Source organism: Misgurnus anguillicaudatus, chromosome 18 (assembly GCF_027580225.2).
Source record: "Misgurnus anguillicaudatus chromosome 18, ASM2758022v2, whole genome shotgun sequence".
Classification (NCBI taxonomy): Eukaryota; Metazoa; Chordata; class Actinopteri; order Cypriniformes; family Cobitidae; genus Misgurnus; species Misgurnus anguillicaudatus.
Window position 1 is genome coordinate 26,003,547 of NC_073354.2, and position 26,409 is coordinate 26,029,955.

Consider the following 26,409-nt stretch of genomic DNA (forward strand, 5'->3'; position numbering starts at 1 on the left):
AAATACCTGTTTGGCCATTTAATAGCAGACAGGGCAAGTATTCAGAAAGCCTGTTATAAACAAATTATTTTTGCAAGCAATGCATAAACTGCATCTTTAATCGTTTGGCTTTAATGCATTTTCAGGCAAGACTGGCAATGAGAATGTCTATTTCAGGTTTGCACTCATGTCACCTGTCTGCATTTACTTATGCATGGATGTATTATATAAATAAAATGATCTTAGTGTTTGAAAGATTCTCCCTCACATCAATAATCATTGGTTAATGTCATTGATGATCAATTTTTAAATCCACCAACATGCAAAGAATGAGCAGATAGTGTAAGTGTACTTTATTCTGGGTATAAATGTACAGTAAGTGTACAGTATTGTGGGTATAAATGTAAGACTTTATTTCCGTAGACATTTTGGCTTTGTGAATGATTTTCATTTCAGACACATTCTGCAAGCATTTCTAGAAAGTGAGCCTTTCTTTAATTCTTTTCACTACATGTACATGAAACGTACACAAAAATGCCAATAAAATAATTTTACGATTGTTCTCGTTATTTGTCAAGCACAAATGACAAGCTTTTGAAATTTGCATATTTTATCTCATGTCTTGTTTTTAATCTTTTTTCAATATAGTGTCAGGGCTGTCAAATCCTTTAAATGTAAAATCTTTTGGGTAAGATCATTATTGTACAACAAATAAGACCTCAACACTGTTTGGAAGGATAAGAAATAGCGTACAAAGGGAACCGGTCCAAACTGTTCTCAGAGCAGTATTCAGTCAAACTCCCTTTTACTCGCCTTTGCAATAGCACTTTGGTATTCCATCAAAAGGTTATAGCTGCACTTTAATCTCCATCAAACAACATCCATCACATCATCTTTCATTCGACATGACTTTAGCTTTATATCTGGCAGTTTTGATTGATTAGGAAGCGCTATGGCAAAGAGCCTCAGTCAAACCCTGCGGAACGTAAAGTTGTGACTAAATACGTAGAAAAAACACAATACATGGCATCACAATGTTACACCTTTCAGGCAAACAAAACCACAATAGAAAACATCATGAAAATGTTCAAAGCAATACACTGTCCACAGTATACAAAAAAATCAACAATCGCTTAAATATCTCAGGTGTATAAGTGCAAGACTGGGGTGGACCCTCCCCCCCCAAAAAAAACACAGTCAGATACAGGGCTACACTTTAGTCTCATAGGAGGGAAAAATTCAATTAGGGTTCTGATTTTACTACTTTACACAGTATGTATATTTACCGGTGCTCATTTTTTTTAGGAAAACATGACGAAACACTTTTAACGTTGGAAAACAAAAAGGTAGAAAAGTGAAACGAGCGAGCCTCTACAGTGCAGGAAATATCTGGAAGAAGAAAGAAAACACAGATTCTTTCTCATAAAGTCTTTCGTTTTAGTCTGGAAACCGCTGACAGGCTTTCTTCCAGCGGCAGGCAGTGCACCATTGGTCCCTGCGCTCCACACCATATACTTTCCGGCACTTTTTGGCCTCGCCTCGGCCCTTTCTGAATGCACAAAAATGAAACATACACTGTTAAACTAATGTTGAATAAATGTAAATATAGCCTACATTAGAGATCTTTGTTTAATTCGACAAAAGAGTGTTGGCAGGGATGGGCAGAATTTCAGATACATGTATTTAAAATACGTATTTGAAATACAAAATACTATTTTCATGTAATTTGTATTTAGATGAGTATATCTGTGTTTTCAAAATACATAAAATACTGTGCCAGTCAACCTCATTATCATGTCATGTTCCCCCAAAATCCCAACATTAATGCACATGAGCTGCAGCTGTACAACTCTGTGACTTTTCTGGAATTAGGTGAGGATGTCATGGTCAATTTCAAATGTATTTTCAAACAAAATACTGTATTTTGTATTTAAATACATTTTTCATACAGTATTTGTATTTTATTTCCATGTATTTATGCCCATCTCTGAGTGTTAGTTCACTCAATAACTGTCAAGTGTAATACCTGAATGAACAGTGCCCTCTAGAGGGAGATGCACTTATTGTCTGTGATCTGGTGGGGGCGCTGTTTCGCTGCAGCCACTGCTCTCCGACACTCACTGACCGGCTGCGAGGTGCTGGAATCTACGGAATAAATGTTAACATTTTACTACTATACACTTTCACAATATCTCTTTGTTTCTGAAATTCTCTCAGTCTGACACAAAGTCTCACGTACTAAAGTGGCATATGTGTCTTAATGGTATAAAAACTGAATATCTGCTGGTAACAGCTGGATCAGTGGTGAGTCCTGCAGACATTGCAGGATTGCGAACAGCAGGGCAAAATCAAAATGCAAATAATAAAATGTGAATAACTATTTGTGCATAGCAAGTAATGTGAAATAAAGGCCGATATACAGTATATACAGCATATGTGTCTAGCTGGTAAATCATACTTTTACTGCTGTTTACAATTTTTAAAATATATTTTTCTATTCAACCTGTCATGCTAATAATTTAGCATAGTATTACCCCTATGCACTTCAAAGTTCAATTAATACATATCGTAATTTGTTACAATGAACAGTTTGTTACTTTGTTGGGTTGCCACTTGATGCCCAATGTAAATATGGGCCTTGAAGCAAAACCAGGTAAGAACCACTGATCCAGTCTATCACAGTTCCACAAGATAGAAAGACTCGGGATACAACTTTAACAAAGCAAAAATAGTAGTTAGCCAAAAGTGCATTAGAAAGCATCACATTAAGAGAAAAAGATGCTTTTAAAGAGACAGACCAACCTGAGATTTCTGCTGGACATCACCAGGCAGGGTCCAGTTACACAAGGAGGGAGAACCCGGAGATACCGTCACCTGAATGGGCGTGCAGGCCTAGAAAAAAGAACACAGCGAGGGGTTTACAAAAAATGTGCATGATGAAGACATATATCAAATCTAAACTGCAGTGTTCCTGTAGCTCAATGCAAACCAATCTGATTTTGCTCCTGTGTGCTACAAGAAAAATGCTTCATTTTAAAACAACATGAATCAGACTTCACCTGATAAAGATGTTCAGTGTGAATTTGCCACACGCTGCTCGGAGCTGATTGGCTGAGAGGACTTGACTGGACCTTATCTTGACATCCTGGTGTGGTTTGGCTTTGTGTTGAACTACAAGAAGTCCAGGCCCCGCTGGAGAACGATGGGGCGGGAGATGAAGGTGCAGTCTCATCATCTTCAGAAGAAACCTCTGTGTAATAGAAGTCTTCTTCTCTGTGAGACTGCTCTAAGCCGCCACTGTTTAAGAGAAAATGCCATTTGTTGCTTATCTATAGTTTTGGTAAATGATAATTCGCTTCACTTTTTTTTGAAAATATGCTCATTTTCCAGCTCTCCTAGAGTTAAACATTTTATTTTTACCGTTTGGAATCCATTCAGCTGATCTCCGGGTCTGGCGCTACCACTTTTAGCATAGCTTAGCATAATCATTTGAATCTAATTAGCATGGCGCTAAAAATAACCAAAAAGTTTAGATATTTTTCCTATTTAAAACTTGACTCTTTTGTAGTTACATCGACATTGTGTACTAAGACCGACGGAAATTTAAAAGTTGCAATTTTCTAAGCAGATATGGCTAGGAACTATACTCTCATTCTGACGTAATAATCAAGGACTTTACTGTTGTAACATGACTGCAGGAGGCGCAATGATATTACGCAGTAGCCAAAAATATTCCCCTTAGTATCTTTCAATAATAGGGGACTATTTTCAGGCACTGCGTAATATCATTGCACCTCCTGCAGCCATGTTGCGGCGGCAAGGTCCTTGATTATTGCACCAGAGTGAGAGTATAGTTCCTGACCGTATCTGCCTAGAAGATCACAACTTTTGGTTTTCCGTCGGTCTTGGTGCACGATGTGACTACAGAGGAGTCGGGTTTTGAATGGGAAAAGTATCGAAACTATTTGTTTATTTTTTAGCGCAATGCTAATGGTCTAATCAGAGTCAATGTATTATGCTAAGCTATGCTAAAAGTGGTAGCGCCAGACCCGCAGATCAGCCGAATGGATTCCAAAACGGTAAAAATCAAATGTTTAATTCTAGGGGAGCTGGAAAATGAGCATATTTTCAAAAAAAGTAGAGTGTCCCTTTAAAGGTTGATTGGTGAGCACATACTCACCCCAAGTGAAGAATGCGAATGTGCCGCTTCATTCCAAACCGTGACGTTAAGACTTTCTCACAGCCGGGCCATAGACACCTGTACGCTTCTTTGCTTAAGCTCTGTCAGAAAGAAAGTGACTCAGACACACTTATTTTTAAAACATCAGCCTTCAAATCTTTTCAGAAGCTGTTTCGTCATTCTCACCTTGTACCTCCTGGCCTCCAGATCCTCGCATGCAGATTGGTCCAGTTCCATGTGCAATCCCTCGTCTGTCGGTTGGCTCGGGCTTCTGTCCATCTCAGTGACCGATAGGGAGGGGGCGGGGCTTACACTCCCATGATCCCAGCTCCAGTATCCACTGCTGCCGCTATCCGACAGCTCACCTCCGCAACATTCCATGTCCCCTAGAGCCACAAAAGTTTGCGTTTTACATGTATTCTATAGGAGGTTTCATCGGACGGATGTGCGTTGTTGCGCTTACGCGTCTGGGCGGAACTTAACTTCCTGTCTTCCTGTTTGTTTAATGGTCTGACTAATGGCTAAACTGAACTCTGGGCGTAACATGTAATAAACCAATGAGAGTCAGCTCTCATCCCCAGTTGCGCCAGGGCCATGCCTAATCCCTATTTAAAAAGAGGAATTTGTAAACTGATAAACTAAGTGGAGGAAGACCAACACATTTTTATTAAAATTGTTTTTTTTTTGGATTAAAACCTTTAAAAGCCGTTTTCTTTCAGTCATAGAAATAACTCTGCGTTCGGGCCCATTTCCAAACTCAGAGCTCTCTCCCCGGACAGCACGCCAAATACGTTTACTAATTTAATCTAACCAACTTATTTGTAACAAACAAGAGATAAAGAATTTACAAACGTGCGGGGTGCTGTTTCAGCACTCGGACAGCGCAATGGATTTTTTAAAGGGCATTACTTAAAAAAGGTTCTCATCTCACCATATCCAAAGGTATAGAGTCATCATATAAAATAAATCCGTGGGGTAGCATTTAAAAACATTAAACAAATGCATTTATTTTTAAAAGCAAAGCATTTATTTACTTGGTGAAGCAGCTCTTTACGCCTTCTAACGTCTCATAATCGGTCATAATCTTTTAAATTTTAATCCTTTAATTTTTCATATTTAAAAGCGTTTTGTGCTGCTGCGCATCCATGTATGTGATAAGCAAACCCGCGTTGTCGCCCCGTTTATAGACGCATATTACTAATGTGCTCTTTAAATAACAAAAAGAATATTGCACCATTGACTTTAGACCAGGTTTTTGTTGGTCAATGCCGTAGTCTATTTTAGTTGCCTCAAAATAGCAATGCGCCAACAATGCGCCTAAACACCTCGTTTTCAGACCAAAACGCCCATGGGCGCAAAATTGGGCGAAAATGCATTTGCTATTTAAACAATGTGGCCTAAACGTGAAAATGATCATTGCGCTGGGTTGAAACTAGCAGAAAAAAAGGGTCGCGATTTGCACAAATTTTGTAAGACCTAGCTTTCAAAATATCAATCTCACCTGGAAGAAGATCCCTCTGCGGAGGGCTTTGGACCACCGGACTGCAGGACAAACTGGTGAGCACCATTGCTGCCATGATTTCATCCATCTCCACTGACTCGGGACTTCTGAAATATGACAATTAAGAATGTTCAAGCTATCATTAACACTTCATTACACAATACTACATACAACTAGTTATATTGCAGTTGCAGTAAACCATTTTTCTTCCAAAAATTTGAATAAATAGAGTTTGGTGCAGTCATGACACCTGTACAGAGTTAAAGGATTAGTCCATTTTCTTTAAAAAATCCAGATAATTTATTCACCACCATGTCTTCCAAAATGTTGATGTCTTTCTTTGTTCAGTCGAGAAGAAATTTTTTGAGGAAAACATTCCAGGATTTTTCTCATTTTAATGGACTTTAATGGACCCCAACACGTAATAGTATTAATGCAGTTTCAACAGAGTTTCAAAGGACTCTAAATGATCCCAAACAAGGCATAAGGGTCTTATCTAACGAAACGATTTTCATTATTGACAAGAAAAAAGAAAAATATGCCCTTTTAAACCTTAACTTCTCGTCTATATCCGGTCATGTGACGCGCCAGCGCGACCTCATGAAATAGGTCATCACGTCAAGAGGTCATGGAGGACGTATGTGTGTTTACAAGTGTGGAGAAAGAGGACCGTTCCGACGTTGTTATATGTCGAATGATACTAATTAATGTCTTTGTGTCAATTTATTGTTTAAAATGGTCCACAAATGTGCGTTTCATATTTGTAACACGTGACCTATCCACGGCATTACGCAAATTACGTGAGGTCGCGCTGGCGCGTCACAGGACTGGAGATAGATGAGAAGTTGTGGTTTAAAAGTGCATATTTTTATTTTTCTTGTCAAAAATGACAATTTTTTCGCTAGATAAGACCTTTATGCCTCGATTGAGATCATTTAGAGTCCTTTGAAACTGCAATTTGAGACTGCATTGGGGCTGTTAGGTGTTGGGGTCCATTAAAGTGAGAAAAATCCTGGAATGTTTCCTCAAAAAACATAATTTCTTCTCGACTGAACAAAGAAAGACATCACCATTTTGGATGACATGGTGGTGAGTAAATTATCTGGATTTTTTAAAGAAAATTGACTAATCCTTTAACACAGCAGAAGTAAAAATCTATTTTTATATATCTATTGTCTCCTAAACATCAATAAGATTAAATTAAAAGCAAAATGGACTGCTTTGAGCAAAATGTGACCTAACAAGAATCTCACCAATAATGCGAATTGTGTTTGGATTTTGTACGTTAGTCTGCAATCTAGTCATGGCAGTGATCAAACATATAGTACAACAGCACTATGGGAGACCCAACTTTGAATCGTAGTCATTTTCCAATCCTACTTTCTCTGTCTCTCTCTCCTCCCACTTTGCTTCCTGTCTCTCTCTACTGTTCTTTCAAAAAAAGGCACAAAGCAAAAAAAAAAAACTTTTAAAGTTTGAGATTTCAAGGATCACCTGTAGGTGGGTAGGTCCACACCGGAAGATCGTGGGAAGGTTTGAAGCGTTGTTTGCTGTGTGTTGGCATCAACGGACCGCTCGATTCTTTGCCCCGTATTCAGCTTCTCCTGTGCACTCACACCCTTTCCCTGCCCACAGCACTGCATGTAGATCTGTGAGTGATATAGAAAACATTGGTATAGACTAGTTTAAATGCTTCACAGTTTAGCTGATCGCAGCACTCATCTCCACACCTTTGTCCATCTAGATTAGGAATACATTACTTGTTGCTATACACAGTAGTAGCTACATACCAACGCATCCTGCCTTTCTGTGCCTGTCTGTACCCAATCCAGTCCTTTAGATCTCAACTCGGCCATTCTGTGCCCTCTCACTACTGAGCTAGGCTAAACAGCTGGTTTTGGCTTTCAAGAGGAAAAAGCTGAAAGCATGGTAATGCATGTTTAGACAGTGTGCATTTACAGTGCACCTTTTAATCTGATAATAACACAGGCTCTGCGGTAACACCACGAGGCCACGAAAACGAGGCATAAATAAATAAATAAATAAATGTACAAACAGCAGCGTCTATTGCATTCCAAAATAAAGCAATCAATTACGTCTATTAGATCAGATATATAAGCAAAATTATGTTAACCATGCAACACTGTTACATAAGAGAAAAGTTACCTTAATCAAATACACAAAACAAATTTTTGCATTAGGACAAACGGCGCAGTCGGAGGTTTCACTTTGCTGCTCTTACTATTTTTTTAAGCCAACACACCCCCTGACTATCAGCCTCTAATATACTGTAATTCTGGGTTTGGGAAGTGAAATCGTGGAGAGATTCAAACCCCGGACCAGAGATCGGAATGCATTACACATTCTCCATTTAATGTTTTGTCAAAAAAAGAATACATAAATAAGCTTACCTTAAATTTAGCATTGTTTTGTTTTATCATTACGCTCTTGCGATTATTATTATGTTTTTACTGCCATTTTCTTTTACATCATACATTTGCAGGTATTTTCTTGTCTTAAACTTTATGCTTTTGCTACAGTTATCTTTATCATAATGCTTCTGCTGCCATTTTCATAATGCTAAACTCTATATGCATTTTTGTAATTATTTAAAAGTATTTGCTGATAGTTTATTGGTGTAAAAATATTTAAATTCATCTGTGCCATTAATCCATATCCACACTTTGGATGTTACGCTCGTGATGGGCGTCCACATCCAGCAAAAACAACCTTCCTTTCGGGGGAGGATACTGTGCGCTGATTGGCTAAATCGCTTCACCACATGACACACCCTCGCTGAGCAACGTGTTCGTGCACGAGTTTCAGCTCAAGCGCCGTTAACACATTTCAATGAGCATAACAACTGCCAGTTGCAAAAAAAATAAAACACACTTGTGCACACGATTCTCGAACTAAAAATTCACATGATTTATAAATAAAATGCATAAACTGAAAATATTTATTTTATAAAGCGAAACAAGATTTTTCTCGAAACAGAAGCGCGGTAGGATTAAAATCTTAACAGGTCATATCAACAACACCGGCAAGTTTATAGTAGTTTAAAGTCTCTAAACATGGCATAACGAAAAATCATTATTAATCCTCTGTATTTACAATCCCACCACAAGAAAAGCGTCTGTTTTAGGGTTTTACCTCAAATGTTTTTGCAGTAGAGATCCCGCTGTCTGCTACTCTCCTCTGCCGTCATGAAGTCAGGGGGCTGGGCGTCGTGCACGCGCAGTGTACGTGTGTTTATTGCTCAGCAATGACAGTAGCTTCATACAACATATCATATTTTTTTACATGTGCCAAACAAAAGAATACGTGTATTAGTATGTGTATTTATGTATAAAGACATGGCTAGTATTGTACTTTTTACATTTATTTTTAAAAGGAATACCCACCATTGTAATGTATTTACATTTACATTTAAACATTTGGCAGATTTTTAATTTAGGTATTGATTGAACACACCTATATGTAAGAGAAGGATTGTTGTTTTGACCTAAAACAGGGTACTCTTATAATGCTGTTCCTTGTTTGTTTTCAATTAAAATACCTCACATTCAAGCTCAATTTGGTCGTTAACATTGTTGCATTCATAAATGTTTATTATTTACAGTACAATTTTCCATTAAATTTCATGTTAAGACATTTTTCAACGCGGTTCACTGATGTGGCCTTTCACCTACATAATTTCAGTTTATAGTATTTCCGAAACATACAGCATTGTTTATTGGCAAGCAGACAGACAGGGACGTCCGTAATGTCGGGGGATTATAAGATTTCTTCTTTCAGTCGCCAAAAGGGATTTTCGGTCTGGACACCACAGGCATTTTGGGTTTCAGTCTGAGTCCAGTCTCGATTCTCGAAGCATCGTGTCATGTGACTCGTAATGACCTAGAATAACCGAGGGGGGGTTGGCTTCTTTTATACAGTTTTATTAAAATTGCAGCAATAGCTCACGTGTAATAGGCTATGTCATGTGAAACAATGAATAGCTTGCAAAAACACATTAAAACTGCTTAAGGCAAAAATACAAAGACGTATAAGACGTTTAAGTAAAAAAAAATTATGCAATATTTCTTAAATATAGACATGCATGTGTGTGTATTTATATATATACATTATTATTATACACAGTACACACACATACATGATGTAAACAAAAACTTTTATTCTGCAAATCGTTATGCAGCCCTATAATATTTACACCAGTAAGATTCTGACCAGTATCTTAAAACTAGTGTACTTAAGTATACTTTATATGCACTGTAAGAAATGGCATTTTTTGTGTAATGATATTTAACACATTATGTGTTATTTTAACAGATTATGTATCATTTTGTGTTCAAATAAATTAAAGGGACAACACAATATGTGATAAAACAACATAAAATAAGTTGTTCCAATAATAACACAGAGATGTGTCTAGTTAGGGACAACACATTAAATGTGTAGTCCTTAACTAGACACAAAATGTGTTGTTTTAACACAACTGTTTTAAGAGTGTGGGAATGCTTGTAAAATGTAAATAAATACAAATCTATGATGAATCATATCAAACAAAAAATGAATTTTAAATGGATGGTTCACCCCCTTTGTTCTGATGAACACGAAGGAAGATATTTGTAACCAAACTGATCATGAGCCCCATTCACTTCCATAGTAGAATAAAAGAATAACTGGTCCCTTTAATGATACTAAAAATGTTTATCTGGAATGGGAGGCACAGCCTCCTCAGTACCATCAATCGTGTCATCCACAACATATGTGTCAAATACAGCTTCTGGGTTTTTCTGAGTTTTTGTTTCCCAATTCACTGTAGCGTAAACATCAGTTGGCTCTGAATTAGTCAAAGATTGGACGGTGAGAGCGAGAGATTGCTCCATTTCATGGTTGTTTACTTGGTTACTAAGCACTGTGCCTGAGTCATTAACATCAAGCTGCGCTGGCTTCGTCATTATTAGGGAAGATTTCCCTTCAGGTCTGACTGACAAGAGTGATGGAGTCTCATTAATGCATTCGTAAGGATTTTCTTCATTCAATCCAGTGTCCAGTAGAGAGTATGTATGATCAGTTAGATCCTCGGTGGTTGTCATGTATTCATCACTGATGGATGTGTCATTCCTACATTCCTGATGATGAAATGAAGGCGTAAGTCCCAGAGGCTCTGAGTAAACCGAGGGCTCCGATGGAAGAAAGGGAAGTTGTAGAGTTTTAACACAATGTGGATCTGAGGTTCCCATAGAAACCGTAGGAATTTGGGAAGGGGGGGAAATTAGTTCCTTGGTGAAATGTCCATGCGATTGACCTGTATAAAAATATTGGAAAACAATTAAATGTGTCACTGCTGCTAAAGTAATAGTAGGAGGAGTAATGGTGGTGGGCCAAACAATACACTCACCTAAAGGATTATTAGGAACACCATACTAATACTGTGTTAGACCCCCTTTTCGCCTTTAGAATTCTACGTGGCATTGATTCAACAAGATGCTGAAAGCATTCTTTAGAAATGTTGGCCCATATTGATAAGATAGCATCTTGCAGTTGATGGAGATTTGTGGGATGAACATCCAGGTCATGAAGCTCCCATTCCACCACATCCCAAAGATGCTCTATTGGGTTGAGATCTGGTGACTGTGGTGGCCATTTTAGTACAGTGAAGTCATTGTCATGTTAAAGAAACCAATTTGAAATAATTTGAGCTTTGTGACACGGTGCATTATCCTGCTGGAAGTAGCCATTAGAGGATGGGTACATGGTGGTCATAAAGGGATGGACATGGTCAGAAACAATGCTCAGGTAGGCCGTGGCATTTAAACGATACCCAATTGGCACTAAGGGGCCTAAAGTGTGCCAAAAAAACATCCCCCACACCATTACACCACCACAACCAGCCTGCACAGTGGTAACAAGGCATGATGGATCCATGTTCTGATTCTGTTAACGCCAAATTCTGACTCCACCATCTGAATGTCTCAACAGAAATCGAGGCTCATCAGACCAGGCAACATTTTTCAAGTCTTCAACTGTCCAATAAGTGAGCTTGTGCAAATTGTAGCCTCTTTTCCTATTTGTAGTGGGGATGAGTGGTACCCGATGAGGTCTTCTGCTGTTGTAGCCCATCTGAATTAAGGTTGTGCGTGTTGTGGCTTCACAAATGCTTTGCTGCATAACGAGTGGTTATTTCAGTCAAATTTGCACTTCTATCAGCTTGAATCAGTCGGCCCATTCTCCTCTTACCTCCAGCATCAACAACGCATTTTCGCCCACAGGACTGCCGCATACTGGATGTTTTTCCCTTTTCACACCATTCTTTGTAACCCTAGAATTGGTTGTGCATGAAAATCCCAGGAACTGAGCAGATTGTAAAATACTCAGACCGGCCCGTCTGGCACCAACAACCATGCCACGCTCAAAATTGCTTAAATCACCTTTCGTTACCATACTGACATTCAGTTTGGAGTTCAGGAGATTGTCTTGACCAGGACCACACCCCTAAATGCATTGAAGCAACTGCCATGTAATTGGTTGATTAGATAATTGCATTAATGAGAAATTGAACAGGTGTTCCTAATAATCCTTTAGGTGAGTCTATAGTGGGGTCATATTACAAAAAATTATGCATATTAAGTGAATTCTGACATGATACTAGTAATGTACCAACCATGTTCAAGTCTGTTTAGATTTCTGCAGGACAGTTCAGTAACCCCAGGTGTTTTCTACAATTGGTAAAAGAACATTTACGTTATTCCACCTCATACTGCCTGCTGTTTTATTTGAATGTATTTCATTATGCATTATGTACTGTATCATTCAGTAATGGGGAGACAAGTATACTAGTCTTTACTGCATTTTGAGCATAAGTTTTGTTGCGTGCGAGTCTCTTACGTTTTGTGGAAAAGGAATTTTGTTTTTCTCTTGTCCGGAAAAACGCATGTCACTGTCATACAGAATACGTAACAAGAAAAGTCATTATAATGCTAGAAATGTTACATATACCACATCCACCACCATGCACTCATACCATGAATTTTTTTAAATGTTCTTTTGCAAATATAACATTATTCCTAAGCTTTAAAAGTACTGGAGTTGACAAACTCAGGTCTTTTCTTACAATACAAAAGACTTGAGAGATAAAAACATTTGACATTTGTGCGTCAAGTATATCAACCCACAGGTTCTCTTGATCTAAACCTGCCATAGCACATTCCACTGAAATCACCCACTTGAATTTTCTCAGTATGCTCAGTCTGCTAATGTGAAGTATGCATTGCAATCACACCCTTTTCCTGGGTGTGTTCTGAATGAGCAAAAAATAAAAAAACAATTCCTCTAGGATTACTCAAATTTAGATCACATTTCTAGATTATTCCAATAGTTAGATTTGGATGATGGCATCCAAGACATTATCCTAAATCCAATAAAAGACAAAGCCAGAATATTAAATACCTGTAACAGCTTGCACAAAGACTGTAGAGCGTAACATACATGATGATGAAGCACGCTGACACAATGCTAATCTGTAGGGAGGAAGAACAGCCTGATACCCAACCTATCACACCCTCCTCAACTGGTGCCATTCAGTATAAAGACTGTAACAGACGTAAAAAATAAAACCCTCACACATTTCCCACACACTTATTATACTTAGACAATCTTCTAAATAACAACTAATATGGAAAGCATATATAATGTATAATCAAATTGCACATGTGAGCAATAACAACTTTCACGATGCCTGCAAAGGCAAGTCTATGAATTCCAAGTCACATTTTCTATGTTAACACAGACAGGTGTAACTAACTATAATTATAATTTACAGGTTACATTAAATGTATTTATCAAATTAAACATAAACATATATACATGACAAGTATTAATGTGCTACAAAGCAATTTAGTAAGACACACTGCTCTTACCTGCCCTCAGTCATACGACTGTGGATCACCTGTCTTCATCTTACCTGTCAGTAGCAAGGCAGAAACACACTGACAAACACAACAGACACAACTTCCTTATTAAATTCCAGCCACTCCAATGCTTCATTGTTTCATTCATTTTTTTAATCACTTCACCTGCCTCATTCATTTGAAACACTAAAGTTCTTTCTTTAAAAAAAATTATGGCATTACTTATAAAGTGCGATTTGGTTTTAATGTTAGCTCTTTGATTTTGAATGTTATTTAAATAATTTAACCAATTGACAGTGTTTGAATGGAACTTTGCTGCCTCCTTGTGTAGACTGAAAGTATAACATTCATTGCGATATAAAGGTTAAATTACATGTAACTACTTCTGTTGTTGTTAATAATTAAATGTATCAGTCTAACAACTTGGAAGTGAAGTAAATTATTTACAATAATTTCAGAATTTCTTACAGGTCTTTTATGCCTCCTTTACATATACACGAGCTGCAGGGCTACGACAATGGACAAAAACAATCTGGAGGGCTACTTTTTGATATAGTCTACTCCAAACTTTTTTGTATTAATTGTTGATATTTCTTAGTGTTAAAAATATAAATAACTATAACACATCACTGACTCAGTGTGGGCTACTTGGTGCCAGCGGGCACCACATTGGAGATCCCTGACTTTGTGCAAACCTTGATGATCCATGTTATTCCAGAATGCTTGTTTGCTTTAAAAAAAAAAACATGGAAATCTTACAGATATGCATTTAACCCTTGCCCAATTCATCAGAAAGGTAAAATGAATTTTTCATATCGTCACCTTAATTAATTAATAATTGTCATTTTTTCAGGTTTCTCAGAAAACACAAATAAATGGAACTATCGTCAAAGGTTGAGTAGATTTGTGTTCTTCTTGATGCAGCTGCATCGAAAAGCTTGTAAAATTGCTCAATGTTTTTTGACTTATAGGCAAAATAAAACAGCCTAAGTCATGCTCTTGACTTAGGCAATTATACTACAAAGGTAGAATAGCATGATCTGTTCAAATGAGGATGTGGGTGATTTTACCAGACGTGGCCAGGATCATGAGAAAAATGACTAATGCAAAAAAAAATTGTCAAAAAATGACTTATTTTAGGAAGGTGACAATATGTAAATACTGAATCTGAGAAAAAGCAGCTGATATTATTATTTTTTTATGAAAGAAAATGGTACAGTACTATAGAGTTAAATTTAGTTTATTACAGGTTTCTGGTCATAAATGGGGGGGGGGGTGGCAAAAGTTACTACTGTGTTTAAAAAAGAAATTCTCCACAAATTATTTTGCTATAAATTATTTTATTATTTTCTACATATGTTTGCAATTGTAAAGTGCAATAATTTTGTGAATTAGCATTGTTTTATAGTGCTTCAACTTATAGTGAGTCACTTTTTATTGGTAGAACAAATGCAAAAGTATCCAAATAAAAAAATATTTAGGGAGTAGAAAATGCACACTCCAAAAAAAAAAAAAAAAAAAATTAAATTAAGATGATTTTTCTTGATGAGCGAAATGACCTAAAAAAAAACCTCATACGTTTTTAGACAAAAAATATTATTGAAATTGTGCTTAAAACAAGCAAAAATATCTGCCAATGGGGTGAGGAAACAATATTTTAAACACTTAATTCAAGAAAAATTTGAATTAAAAGTTTTCTTTAATTAAGTGTTTAAGAAAATATATTTTGCTTGTTTAAAGCACACATTAACTTACTGGCCAAAAATATTCCCCTGCCTTTGAAAGTAACAAAGGGGACTATTTTCGGGCATAATATCACTACGCCTCCTGCAGCTGTGCTGTGTTACATCAGCAAAGTCACTGATTATTACGCCAGTTTGAGAGTATAGTTCCAAGCCTTATCTGTCTAGAAAATCTTAACTTTTAATTTTCTGTCAGTCTAAGTACACGATGTATCTACAGAGTCAAGTTTTAAATAGGAAAAATATTAAAACTCTTTGGTTATTTTTAACTCAATGCTAATGGTCTAATCAGATTCAACGGATTGTGCTAAGCTATGCTAAAAGTGCTAGTGCCAGAACTGGAGATCAGACTAATAGATTTCAAAACGGTAAGAATCAAACAAATTAGCGTCGCACACCTGAAGTTGATAGGTGCGTAGGATAAGAAGACACAAAGTCTCGTAACATACCCAAAAAGCAATGCCCGCACACTATCTGCTTGCTTCTGATCTTCCTCAGGCAAAACGGTAAGAATCAAATGTTTAACTCTAGGGGAGCTGGAAAATGAGAAAAAAAGTGGAATGTCCCTTTAAATTGTACATTTGTTGTCTAGAATTCTTATGTGATTTTGCTCATCAAGAAAATGCATCTTGATTTAAGAATGTTTAGATATGATTACAATACAAAAATACTAAGAAATAATTTTTTTGCAGTGCATATAATTTGATCTGTTTCTAATACAAAACCTATGCAAACTAGCAACACATATCTACTAGTATTAGAATTAGGGGTTACTAAATTGAATTGAATTGAATTAAGTGCATAATAAACTTCTTTGTTCTTCTGATCACCTCATCCCTCCGCAACTCAAAAAAACATGATTGTAACAAATCCACCTTTTCTTCATGATCTGAATGTTTTTGTGTGGAGTTCCATGTAAATGTGGCAGTTATGCAAACTCATACAGTACTGAATTTACAGGAATGTTGTCAAACTGGATTATCCTATAAGTGGTGAATGCAATGGTGGAGAAAACAAGCATTTATGCTCGTTATGGTTATGAAAGGAATTTGTTAATAAGTCATATGTCTCCCGAAGCGAAAAATCTGATATACAGGATATCAAAATGTGATGATGGAACTTTGCAAATAACACTATGCTGACCACTGCAATAATTAATCTGAATCTGTGTGTCTGAACGTCTCCGATTGATATGTAAAGTAAGCAAACATGTAAAGATTATTGTTCAGTCTTTTTTCTCGAGCTGTCTTTGCACTACTTCTCTCATGAGAAACACAGTCACGACACAACACAAAACCAAGAGCACGAAAGACCCTGCGGCCAATAAGATGATGTTTTCTCCATGCACCTCTATTACAGACTGATGGTGCACCATATAGTCTTTAAGTATTGCCTCCATCTGGCACATAGTACACATGGACAAAAAGACGTGGAAGATCTGATGGCCATGGCCCACAATGTCACATCTTCCTGGAAAGAAACGCTCTGGGATAGGGGAAGAAAAAAACACCCCTCCTAACATAAAAAACACCATTTGCAGAGCGTGGAAAGTCATCACTGGCTTATCCCAAGACTTGGTGGCCAGACAATAAGCGACGGGGCTGATGTCGAGCACGTATGCCAGGCCGGTGGGAATGATCTGACAGATCTTCCTGGAGAGTGGGTATGGACGTCTGTAACAGGCTTTGGCTAAGCAGCAGCTGGCGCAGGACAACCAGGCAAGCACCGCGGCACCAGGCAGATACACGTCGGCCACTAGGCTCTGTCTCCACTCGGGAGTGGCACAATAAAAATACAGGCCTAAAGAGCAGCCATACTGGTAAACCGCAACTCCAACATAGTCCACGAAGAAGAGGGAGTAATGTGCCAGCTCGGAGCGTGATTGCAGTAGGTGGGCGGCCACGCTGCAGCAGAGGTAGTTAAGCGAGGAGAAAGTGTATAAAAAAAGAGGCAGAGATGCCACATTCAAACTCGGCCCCCATGTCCACGCAAAGAATGAAAAGCGGAGTAGCACAACAGGGATTACCAGCAGGTGTGTCCACACATTGAGTAACTCATTGTGGATTTGGAAAAGACTTCCCAAGTAGTTCCTCCAGTCCTGATTGAGAGGGCGGTAGCCTGACAGGATAAAAGGCTCGCGAAACAGGCTGGGTACATCGGAGGCAAGCACGGTGGCTTGAGGTGAGGGAAGAGAAGGTAACCAGCTTGTCAGGCGTGGTAGATGACCCAGCTGCTGTATACTTAATGTCAGTGCGCCCACCCGGCCCCAAACTCCATTCGACATGGTGAAATTTTGAGTTAAGAACGAAAAAGTGCCGGCCACAGGATTCAAATATACTGCGAAGAGAAGCAGAATAATATATGAGGGTGGATGATATTTACAAAACAGCACTGCCTCATTCATTCCTATGCCTGACAAAGAGTCGGTTCTTGTTACACTAACCCTCTTACAGCTGATAAGTTAATAACTGGCCTTGTTGCTTTGTTCATTGTGTTAACCAAATGCTTACATTGTTCACACACGGCTCCAAACCGTGCATTCATAGCATTTTGTGTATAGGTTACAGTGGTCATCTATACCTATACACTGTATTATATATCATACATGTACTACTACACACCTTAAGCAATTGTATAGCACCACATAAAGTATTTTTATTTAAAAAACACAAGGTTTGTGGAATAAAGAATGTAGTTTGTAATTTCATATGGTAGTTTATATCTTTGTAAAAAAATCATGAATCACAAGACAGCAATGAACTCCTGACAGATTCTTTAGATAAACATTATACTAATATTAAGCAGCTCCTTACCTGTTGAACGAGCTCCTTTTACTCTTCTCGAATACTTTTTTAAAACTGTAGGTTGCGTTTCATGCCAACCTAAAGATTAAATGTGCGGTTCAACTTTTACATTTTTAACCCCACCAACTGCGCTGTCAAAGCGTCAACTGAACGACCTGTTACGCCGGCTCTTCGTAAGTTTGGGCGGGGTTACGTCATATCAATCATATTTAAAGGGACTCAAATGCCTCTTGTACAAATATGTACAAGGCTTAAGAGAAAAGTTATGATTTAACTTCGGCACCAAGGATAACCCAGATAGCAAAAAATATCCGCATGGCTTCTATATGCCGCCAGCCCCAAGCTGTCGGCTATAGGTGCGTCCCGCTGGCGGGGATGAAACTTTTGCGGCCGAATACGTCACTCTCATTTGTTGCGAGATGCCGCCAGCATGCAGCCGGCGGACCGACTGCTTATTTTATGCAAAAGCGGCTGCCGCGGCGGTCCGCCGTCAGACCTGTTTGCGATTACGCCCTTATGACGCTTAATGCCGCCAGAGCACCGCCGGTGGTCCGCCGACTCATTGCTATTTTTTGCTATCTGGGAATATGCATTATATGGTTATATATTAATTTATTAACACTTCAAGTAAAATGCATTTGGACCAGTTAAAATATACCAGTTGTATCAGTTTTTAAAGTATATATTATGCATGACTACAAGTTTAAACTTTTGACGAACAACACAGAAGAGTTGTAATCCCAAGTAAAAGATTACACTAAATATAAAATGCAAGATGTCATTACAGATATCAGCCGCTAGGTGGGCATAAAGGGGTAGATAAATGGTTAAATGGCACTCTTGAAAAGTACTTCTGTTTGACATCATGTTAATAGTCAGATGTTGTTGTTGTTTTTTTTAAACCTAGTTGTTTACAAAGTCACCAAAGCCACTCACTCACATTTCAAGAGAATGGCCCTACTTGGCGTTTAAATATGATTTATTTTGTGAATAAATGTGTTTAGATGTGGACTGTCTCTTTATTTCTTACTTGGATAACTAAAAATATAAACCAGTAAATACACGCGTATACTTTGGCTATGCACGGATAAAATCCACACATCCAATTCGGCATTAACCTATTGTGGAGTTTTTTGACTATATATTATTCGAAAGATTTAGTTAATTGTCATTTGACATATTAATGCTACACAAAGGGCCATTTAAAACCTTGTCCAAGGATTGGTGATGGCATTTGAATCGTCTTCTCTTCTTTTTCAACAACCATTTACCGCGACACTTTCCTACACATGGCGCATGCGCAGTAGTGCGGCCACTTTTCGCGCGAAACACCAAAAAGGGCTGGGCAAACTCTCAGTGTGTACATTTTGATTGGATGTCGCCATCCAAGAAAAAGTACACGCTGATGAGTGATGGGTGTATTGGCCAATCAGCGCTCGTTTTCGACTGTGAGCGAACGCGGACTGGCGCGAAATGACACACAACAGTGCCGCATTCTGCACGAGGAGTACTGTACTGAGTATTTTCTTGATATTTTTTACAAACTATATAATAAAATGGCTGCTGAAGTCGTAGACGATCATGAAATGAGGGAGGCGCAGAGGGATTACCTGGATTTCCTTGACGATGATGTAAGTATAACGCATTTATTATAGTATTATAAACTTTTAAACTGTTGGAGCTGGTATGTTCGTATAGGAACAAAGGCCCGAATCAACAAGTCACAATTTACTTTTTCGTAAATGCATTTGATCAAGTTTGTTAATAGTTTATTGTATTTTACCTTTAAATACAGCAAGACCAGGGCATCTACCAAAGTAAAGTACGAGAGATGATCGGGGAGAACAAATCCCGGCTTATTGTGAACATCAACGACCTGCGCCGGCGCAACGACAAGCGAGCAGCCAAGTAATATAACTTTATTTTTGTTAATACCGCAGATGATGAAATACTATAGTATACAGTAGTATTTACTATAGTAAAGTAATTTCAAGATGCTATAGTGTTGTTGATATTGAAATATTTAAGTGTATAAATGTTACCCATGGTTTTAGCTATAGTACATTTGTAATTAAGTTAATGCGTTAAGAAACATGGTTATTTTACTTTTACTATAATAAACTGATGGCATATTTAACCATCAAGTAATTTCTTGAAAAATGCCTGAATTTCATGTTACTATTTAATTGCAGTTTCCTGTTTATATAGTTAAGTACATTTTTATGCAACATCTTTTACTGCGTAATTACTGAGTAATTTACATAAAGTTAATCATGCATTAACAGAAAAGGACAATTATGCATGCATACAGAAGTAAATATAAAATTACTAAAATTATTTAACTGAACAGGCTGCTGAATAATGCATTTGAGGAGCTTCTGGCATTCCAGCGTGCCCTGAAAGATCTGGTGGCATCAATAGATGCAACTTATGCCAAGCAACATGAGGAGTTCTTCATCGGCCTGGAAGGAAGTTTTGGTAATAAACACGTCACCCCTCGAACCCTGACTTCTCGCCTGCTGGGCAGCATGGTGTGCTTGGAGGGCATCATCACCAAATGTAGGTTCAAGCGTATTTATATGCATCTCAAAATCTTGCTAAATATTGCTTAAAGATGTCATTTGTTGCACTACAAGCATTCTCTTTACATCCCCAGGCTCTTTAGTGCGTCCCAAGGTAGTACGCAGTGTGCACTACTGCCCAGCCACTAAGAAGACTCTGGAGCGCAAATACACAGACATGACCTCTCTGGATGCCTTCCCTTCAAGTGCTATCTATCCCACTAAGGTAGCATAACATGCCTGGCTCATACCAATTAGATTATGTCTTTATTGGGGGCTGTACTTGTACTTTTGAATTAAACTAGTTGTTTCCCAAAAGGAAACTGGAGAGAATGCATGTGTATGCTATTTCTAACACTTTGCATGTATTTGTCTGTGTTGTGTTCAGGATGAAGAGAACAATCCACTGGAGACCGAGTTTGGTCTGTCCATCTATAAGGATCACCAGACCATCACGGTGCAGGAGATGCCTGAAAAAGCCCCAGCCGGTCAGCTGCCCCGCTCGGTGGACATCATCCTGGACAATGACCTGGTGGATTATGTTAAACCAGGGGACCGGGTTCAGTTGATTGGCACTTACCGCTGCCTGCCTGGCAAAAAGGGCGGGTTCACATCGGGTACCTTCAGGTAGAGCTTAGTGTTCTTCTGAACAAAGTTTTATTTGTGCATATACATTGGCATCATATTTGCTGTTGATCAGTATAGGGCTGAATTTTTAATGAGGATCATGATGATGAGATTTGTGTCATGAGAGTTAATGTCTATTTCTATGTGCATTTAAGGACAATTATGATCGCCTGCAATGTCAAACAGATGAGCAAAGAGATCTCTCCTTACTTCTCTGCCGATGATGTGGCCAAGATCAAGAACTTCTGCAGAGCACGTTCAAAGGTTTTCCCTTTATTTATTTATTTTTATTTAAAGTCAAACCAATGAATTACAGTTTCTCTTTTTTTTTTAAATTAAAACAGCACTGCACAAGGAAACCCATCATGATGAGTTATTGCATCTGTGTGTCCCTAATATAAATGCATCATTTCTTTTTACTTCAGAATGTGTTTGACCAGTTGGCTCGCTCCTTGGCACCAAGTATTCACGGTCATGAGTACATAAAGAAGGCGATCCTGTGCATGCTTCTAGGAGGGGTGGAGAAGGTTTTGGAGAATGGCTCGCGCATTAGAGGGGATATCAATGTGCTTCTTATAGGTAGGAACAAATTTATGGATTGTATATGCACATTGCAACCACATCAGATAATGTACTTAGTTAACGTTTCTTTATTCAATGTTTTAAAGTTATAAATCTGTGTTATCAGTCCATACACCTTAATTGCATTATCTCCATCTGATTCTCAGGCGACCCCTCTGTGGCCAAATCTCAGCTTCTTCGGTATGTTCTTCACACGGCTCCTCGTGCCATTCCCACCACTGGCAGAGGTTCATCAGGTGTAGGTTTAACCGCAGCCGTCACCACAGACCAAGAGACAGGTACTTTAAAAGAGCGCTCGATTCACACGCATAGTAGACGGGACAAAATGCATGAATCTTTGAGTGTTCAGTATTAAGCTCAGACTGTCTGTCTCTCAGGTGAGCGTCGTCTCGAGGCTGGTGCCATGGTGCTGGGGGACAGAGGGGTGGTCTGTATTGACGAATTTGATAAAATGTCAGACATGGATCGCACTGCTATTCACGAGGTCATGGAACAGGGACGCGTCACCATCGCCAAAGCAGGCATTCACGCCCGACTGAATGCCCGCTGTAGCGTCCTGGCAGCCGCCAACCCTGTGTATGGCCGGGTAAGGGCTTTAGTTTTAGTCTCAATCTGTTAGTTACAATATTTAATTCACTTAAATCGATAGTTCACCCAAAATTGAAAAGTCTATCATCATGTACTCACCCTCATGTTGTTTTAAACCTGTATACGTTTCAGTTGAACACAAAAGATGATATTTTGATAAATGATGGGTCAGCTGTGTGCTTATCGTCATTTATCAGAAGATCTGCTTTTGTGTTCATCCGAATAAAGAAACTTGTATAGGTTTAAAACAACTTGTGGGTAGTAGATGGACAAAATAAACATTTTTGGGTGAACTATCCCTTTAAATATGTTGTGTTTTCTCTACATGTAATGATTTCTCTTTGGCTCTTTGTCTGCAGTATGATCAGTACAAAACCCCCATGGAGAACATTGGTCTGCAGGACTCCCTGCTGTCTCGTTTCGATTTGCTGTTCATCATGCTAGATCAGATGGACCCCGAGCACGACCGTGAGATCTCCGACCACGTGCTACGCATGCACCGCTACAGAGATCCTCGTGAGCAGGATGGAGCTGGTACGGGCCGATGCATAGAAACACACAGGATATGAGTATATTGTAGCATAAGCATTTATTTTTTTAAACACATTTACTTATGTTTCAGCTCTGGCTCTCGGTGGTTCAGTGGACGCATTGGCCACTGAAGACCCCGATGCAGCCCAGGAGGAAGAGGAGCTACAGGTGTATGAGAAACACAATCCACTCCTTCATGGAAGCAAGAAGGCCAAGTATGAAGAAACTGCATACTTTTTCATTTATTAAAGTTTCAACACTTTCTGCCTTTAAAGCAAACCACACTTTAAAGAGACGCTCCACTTTTTTGGTAAATATGCTCATTTTCTAGCTCCCCTAGAGTTAAACATTTGATTTTTACCGTTTTGGAATCCATTCAGCCGATCTCCGGCTATGGCGCTACCACTTTTAGCATAGCTTAGCATAATCCATTGAATCTGATTAGACCATTAGCATCGCGCCTAAAAATAACCAAAGTGCTTGGATATTTTTCCTATTTAAAACTTGACTCTTCTGTAGTTACATTGTGTACTAAGACTGAAAGAAATTTAAAAGTTGCGATTTTCTAGGCAGATATGGCTAGGAATATACTCTCATTCTGGTGTAATTATCAAGGACTTTGCTGCTGTAACATGGCTGCCATGTTACAGCAGCAAAGTCCTTGAAAGTCCTTGATTATTATGTCAGAATGAGAGTATAGTTCCTAGCCATATCTGCCTAGAAAATCGCAACTTTTAATTTTCTGTCGGTCTAAGTACACGATGTAACTACAGGAGAGTCGAGCTTTAAATAGGAAAAAATATCGAAAGTCTTTGGTTATTTTTTTTAGCGTGATGCTAATGGTCTAATCAGATTCAATGGATTGTGCTTAGCTATGCTAAAAGTGGTAGTGCCAGACCCAGAGATCGGCTGAATGAATTCCAAAACTGTAAAAATCAAATGTATAACTCTAGTGGATCTAGAAAATTTGAGTGTCCCTCAAAGCCATTTTTTGTTTATCTAGTAAAATGTTATATGCACAATTTTAAAGTGGGGATCATATATGAAGTGCTTGCTGCATAACTAAATCTTGTTGTGTTTTTTTAGAGACCGAGTGGTGAGTAAAGAATTCATGAGGAAGTATATTCACGTCGCCAAGGCGATTTCTCCAGTGCTGACCCAAGAGGCAGCCAATCACATCGCAGAGGAGTACTCAAGACTGCGCAGTCAGGACCAGATTGGCTCTGACATTGCACGGGTAAATACAGACAAGCTTTTAGTTGGTTTGCTGGTATGGTGGTGATTAGATATAGATCTGAATCTCATATAGCAGACACTTTTATCTACAGCGACTTTACAAATGAGTGAGCATTTAATGTGTTTTGTCCCTCAGACATCACCGGTCACCGCGAGAACACTGGAAACTTTGATCCGTCTGTCTACGGCTCACGCCAAAGCTCGCATGAGCAAAGCTGTGGAGCTGCTGGACACAGAAGTTGCTGTGGAGCTCGTGCAGTTTGCCTATTTCAAGAAGGTCTGTTTGTCAACCTAGTCAGTTAATATTGTGGCTCATTCGCAAAACAGTCTTGTTGTACATCCTAGATGTTAATGTCTGGTTGAAATCCAATTGAAAGTCATTTCTCACTCTTCTCTCATCAGGTTCTAGAGAAGGAACGCAAGCGGTCAAGAAATGACCAGCAAGATGAAGCATCAGAGGATGAAGAGGAGGATGAAGCACCAGAAACACCCAGACAACAAAGAAAAAGGTAATAAACCGGAATTCACATGATCTGGCTGTATATCTTGATTTTTTATAAACTGTGTTTGTTTTGATTGCTGGTCAGATCTGTTCATGGTATATGTTCCTATGGCTCAACTGGTTAAGCTTTTTTAATCTCTTGGCATGAGGTTTCTGCTAATGAGTTAGCTGAAGGCCCTCTAGTGGCCAGTTGAGTGAATGACGTGCCTGATGTATATATATTTTTGTCCTGTAGGAGGCGCCAGTCTGAGCCCAGAGCATCTCAGGGCAGTGAATCATATGATCCCTATGACTTTAATACAGAGACTGAAATACCAGAAAGTAAGATTTATTTTTTGCGTATTATATTTTGAAAATAAGGAATATTTACTTAAATGTATTTATTAATATGACTTTCTGTTTTCAGTTCAGTCCCCAGCTCCTGCGAGGCAGAGTGAGGAGCCGATGGACACACCTGATCAGAATGGACAAACAGTATTACCTGCGGACAGGTAGGAGGCTTTACTGAGATTTGTGGATTTTTAAACGCCGATCTTGATTTATGCATAACGTTTTTCTTATTAATATGAAGCACTAAACGAAACTGCATTGCTGATTGTTTTATATGCAGTAGGTCTGATGCACGTGTGTTTGTTACAGGCTAAAGGTGTTTAAAACGGCATTATCTGAGGTTTTCCACACTGCTCATGCCCAGTCAATGGGTTTGATGACTTTGATGCAGGACATTAACAAGAGTTGTCCATCGCCATTTAATGAAGCAGAGGTCCGTGCCGCACTTAACACCATGCAAGATGACAACCAGGTTATGGTTGCTGATGACATCATCTTCCTTATATAAATATATATAAGATCTTGAAAAACTTTACTTTTTTTTAAGTTAAAGCTTCAAGTGTGGATTTATTTCAGAAGATTTGCAACTTGTGTGCAATGTTTATTTTCCTGTGTTTTTAGATGCATACACATGTATGCATGTATTTCTTAAAACTATTCTAGCACATTTTCATTCTTACAGTAATTTGTTTTTTTTACAACTGTAAAGACAGGGATTGTTTTGTTCTAAACATAACATTGTGTTCTTTAATTGTTGTAATTTTTCTGTTTTATTTTCATTTTAAGTTTAGGTTGAAGAAGGAGTATTGTGTTTTTTTTTTACATGATTTAACTTGTAAATACTGGTGTATTATTCAATGAAAGACTCGCTTGAGATCTTCAGTGATTTGTTTTATAATCGAGTTGTTCTGTTAAGCAGTGGTTCTTGATTAGGAGAAAGTTTGTCTTTAGTCTATGCCAAGTCTCGAACCCATTCCACCAACATCAAAATATCCTGTCCTTTTTGTGTATTTGTTTATTGGCATGGTAAAAATTTTTCCCATAAAGATTCATAAAAAATGCTTTGTAAAAAATGTCAATTAAAATAAGCAAAAGTTCACTTTTTTTTTTTTTTGGAAGAATATGACCTTTTCTGATATATTTTATTCATCTTTATTTTACTATACTTCTTAACAAATGAACACAAGCTTATCTTAAATGACATCAAATCACAGCCCTTTTGTGTAACACCAGAAAGCCACATAACCTGAAACGGTTCTTGCTTCACACATTTTTAATCATCATAGCTGCTGTCTGCCCTCATTGCTCTTTCAGTCTAGTGTAGGCAGAG

General features: G+C 38.3%; 3 protein-coding genes across 8 annotated transcripts; 1 reads left to right on the plus strand and 2 right to left on the minus strand.

The window, feature by feature from the left end:
* Positions 1–317: 317 nt before the first annotated feature.
* znf395b (zinc finger protein 395b) lies at positions 318–8,937 on the minus strand. Of its 5 annotated transcripts, none has more exons than XM_055187172.2 (10): positions 8,814–8,937; positions 7,451–7,578; positions 7,155–7,309; positions 5,661–5,767; positions 4,346–4,545; positions 4,160–4,260; positions 3,039–3,276; positions 2,782–2,871; positions 2,006–2,124; positions 318–1,528 (listed from the first exon to the last, which is right to left on the minus strand). In XM_055187172.2, exons 2-10 carry the CDS (start codon positions 7,514–7,516, stop codon positions 1,417–1,419), a joined length of 1,188 nt encoding a protein of 395 aa, XP_055043147.2. In that variant the 5' UTR covers positions 7,517–7,578; positions 8,814–8,937; the 3' UTR covers positions 318–1,416. The 5 variants fall into 5 exon arrangements, 4 of the variants coding, with proteins under 4 accessions (XP_055043147.2, XP_055043148.2, XP_055043149.2 ...); XM_055187173.2 differs by lacking the exon at positions 8,814–8,937 and adding an exon at positions 7,827–7,972; XR_012358674.1 differs by lacking the exons at positions 318–1,528; positions 8,814–8,937 and adding exons at positions 2,577–2,691; positions 7,827–7,972.
* Positions 8,938–9,078: 141 nt separating this feature from the next.
* paqr8 (progestin and adipoQ receptor family member VIII) lies at positions 9,079–18,346 on the minus strand. 2 transcript variants are annotated; one of them, XM_073856206.1, is made up of 6 exons: positions 18,132–18,278; positions 13,586–13,654; positions 13,116–13,258; positions 12,555–12,606; positions 12,331–12,385; positions 9,079–10,974 (listed from the first exon to the last, which is right to left on the minus strand). In XM_073856206.1, exons 3-6 carry the CDS (start codon positions 13,244–13,246, stop codon positions 10,364–10,366), a joined length of 849 nt encoding a protein of 282 aa, XP_073712307.1. In that variant the 5' UTR covers positions 13,247–13,258; positions 13,586–13,654; positions 18,132–18,278; the 3' UTR covers positions 9,079–10,363. The 2 variants fall into 2 exon arrangements, with proteins under 2 accessions (XP_073712307.1, XP_055043151.1); XM_055187176.2 differs by lacking the exons at positions 9,079–10,974; positions 12,331–12,385; positions 12,555–12,606; positions 13,116–13,258; positions 13,586–13,654 and adding an exon at positions 14,852–17,655 and having other exon boundaries at positions 18,132–18,346.
* Positions 18,347–19,577: 1,231 nt separating this feature from the next.
* On the plus strand, positions 19,578–26,183 carry mcm3 (minichromosome maintenance complex component 3). The gene is made up of 17 exons (XM_055187165.2): positions 19,578–19,753; positions 19,918–20,030; positions 20,473–20,681; positions 20,779–20,909; positions 21,072–21,310; positions 21,466–21,574; positions 21,736–21,889; positions 22,039–22,170; positions 22,270–22,478; positions 22,840–23,014; positions 23,103–23,226; positions 24,098–24,248; positions 24,384–24,524; positions 24,650–24,756; positions 24,985–25,070; positions 25,156–25,240; positions 25,389–26,183. The coding sequence occupies exons 1-17, from the start codon at positions 19,679–19,681 to the stop codon at positions 25,585–25,587; spliced, it is 2,439 nt and encodes an 812-aa protein (XP_055043140.1). The 5' UTR covers positions 19,578–19,678; the 3' UTR covers positions 25,588–26,183.
* The last annotated feature ends 226 nt before the right edge of the window (positions 26,184–26,409 follow it).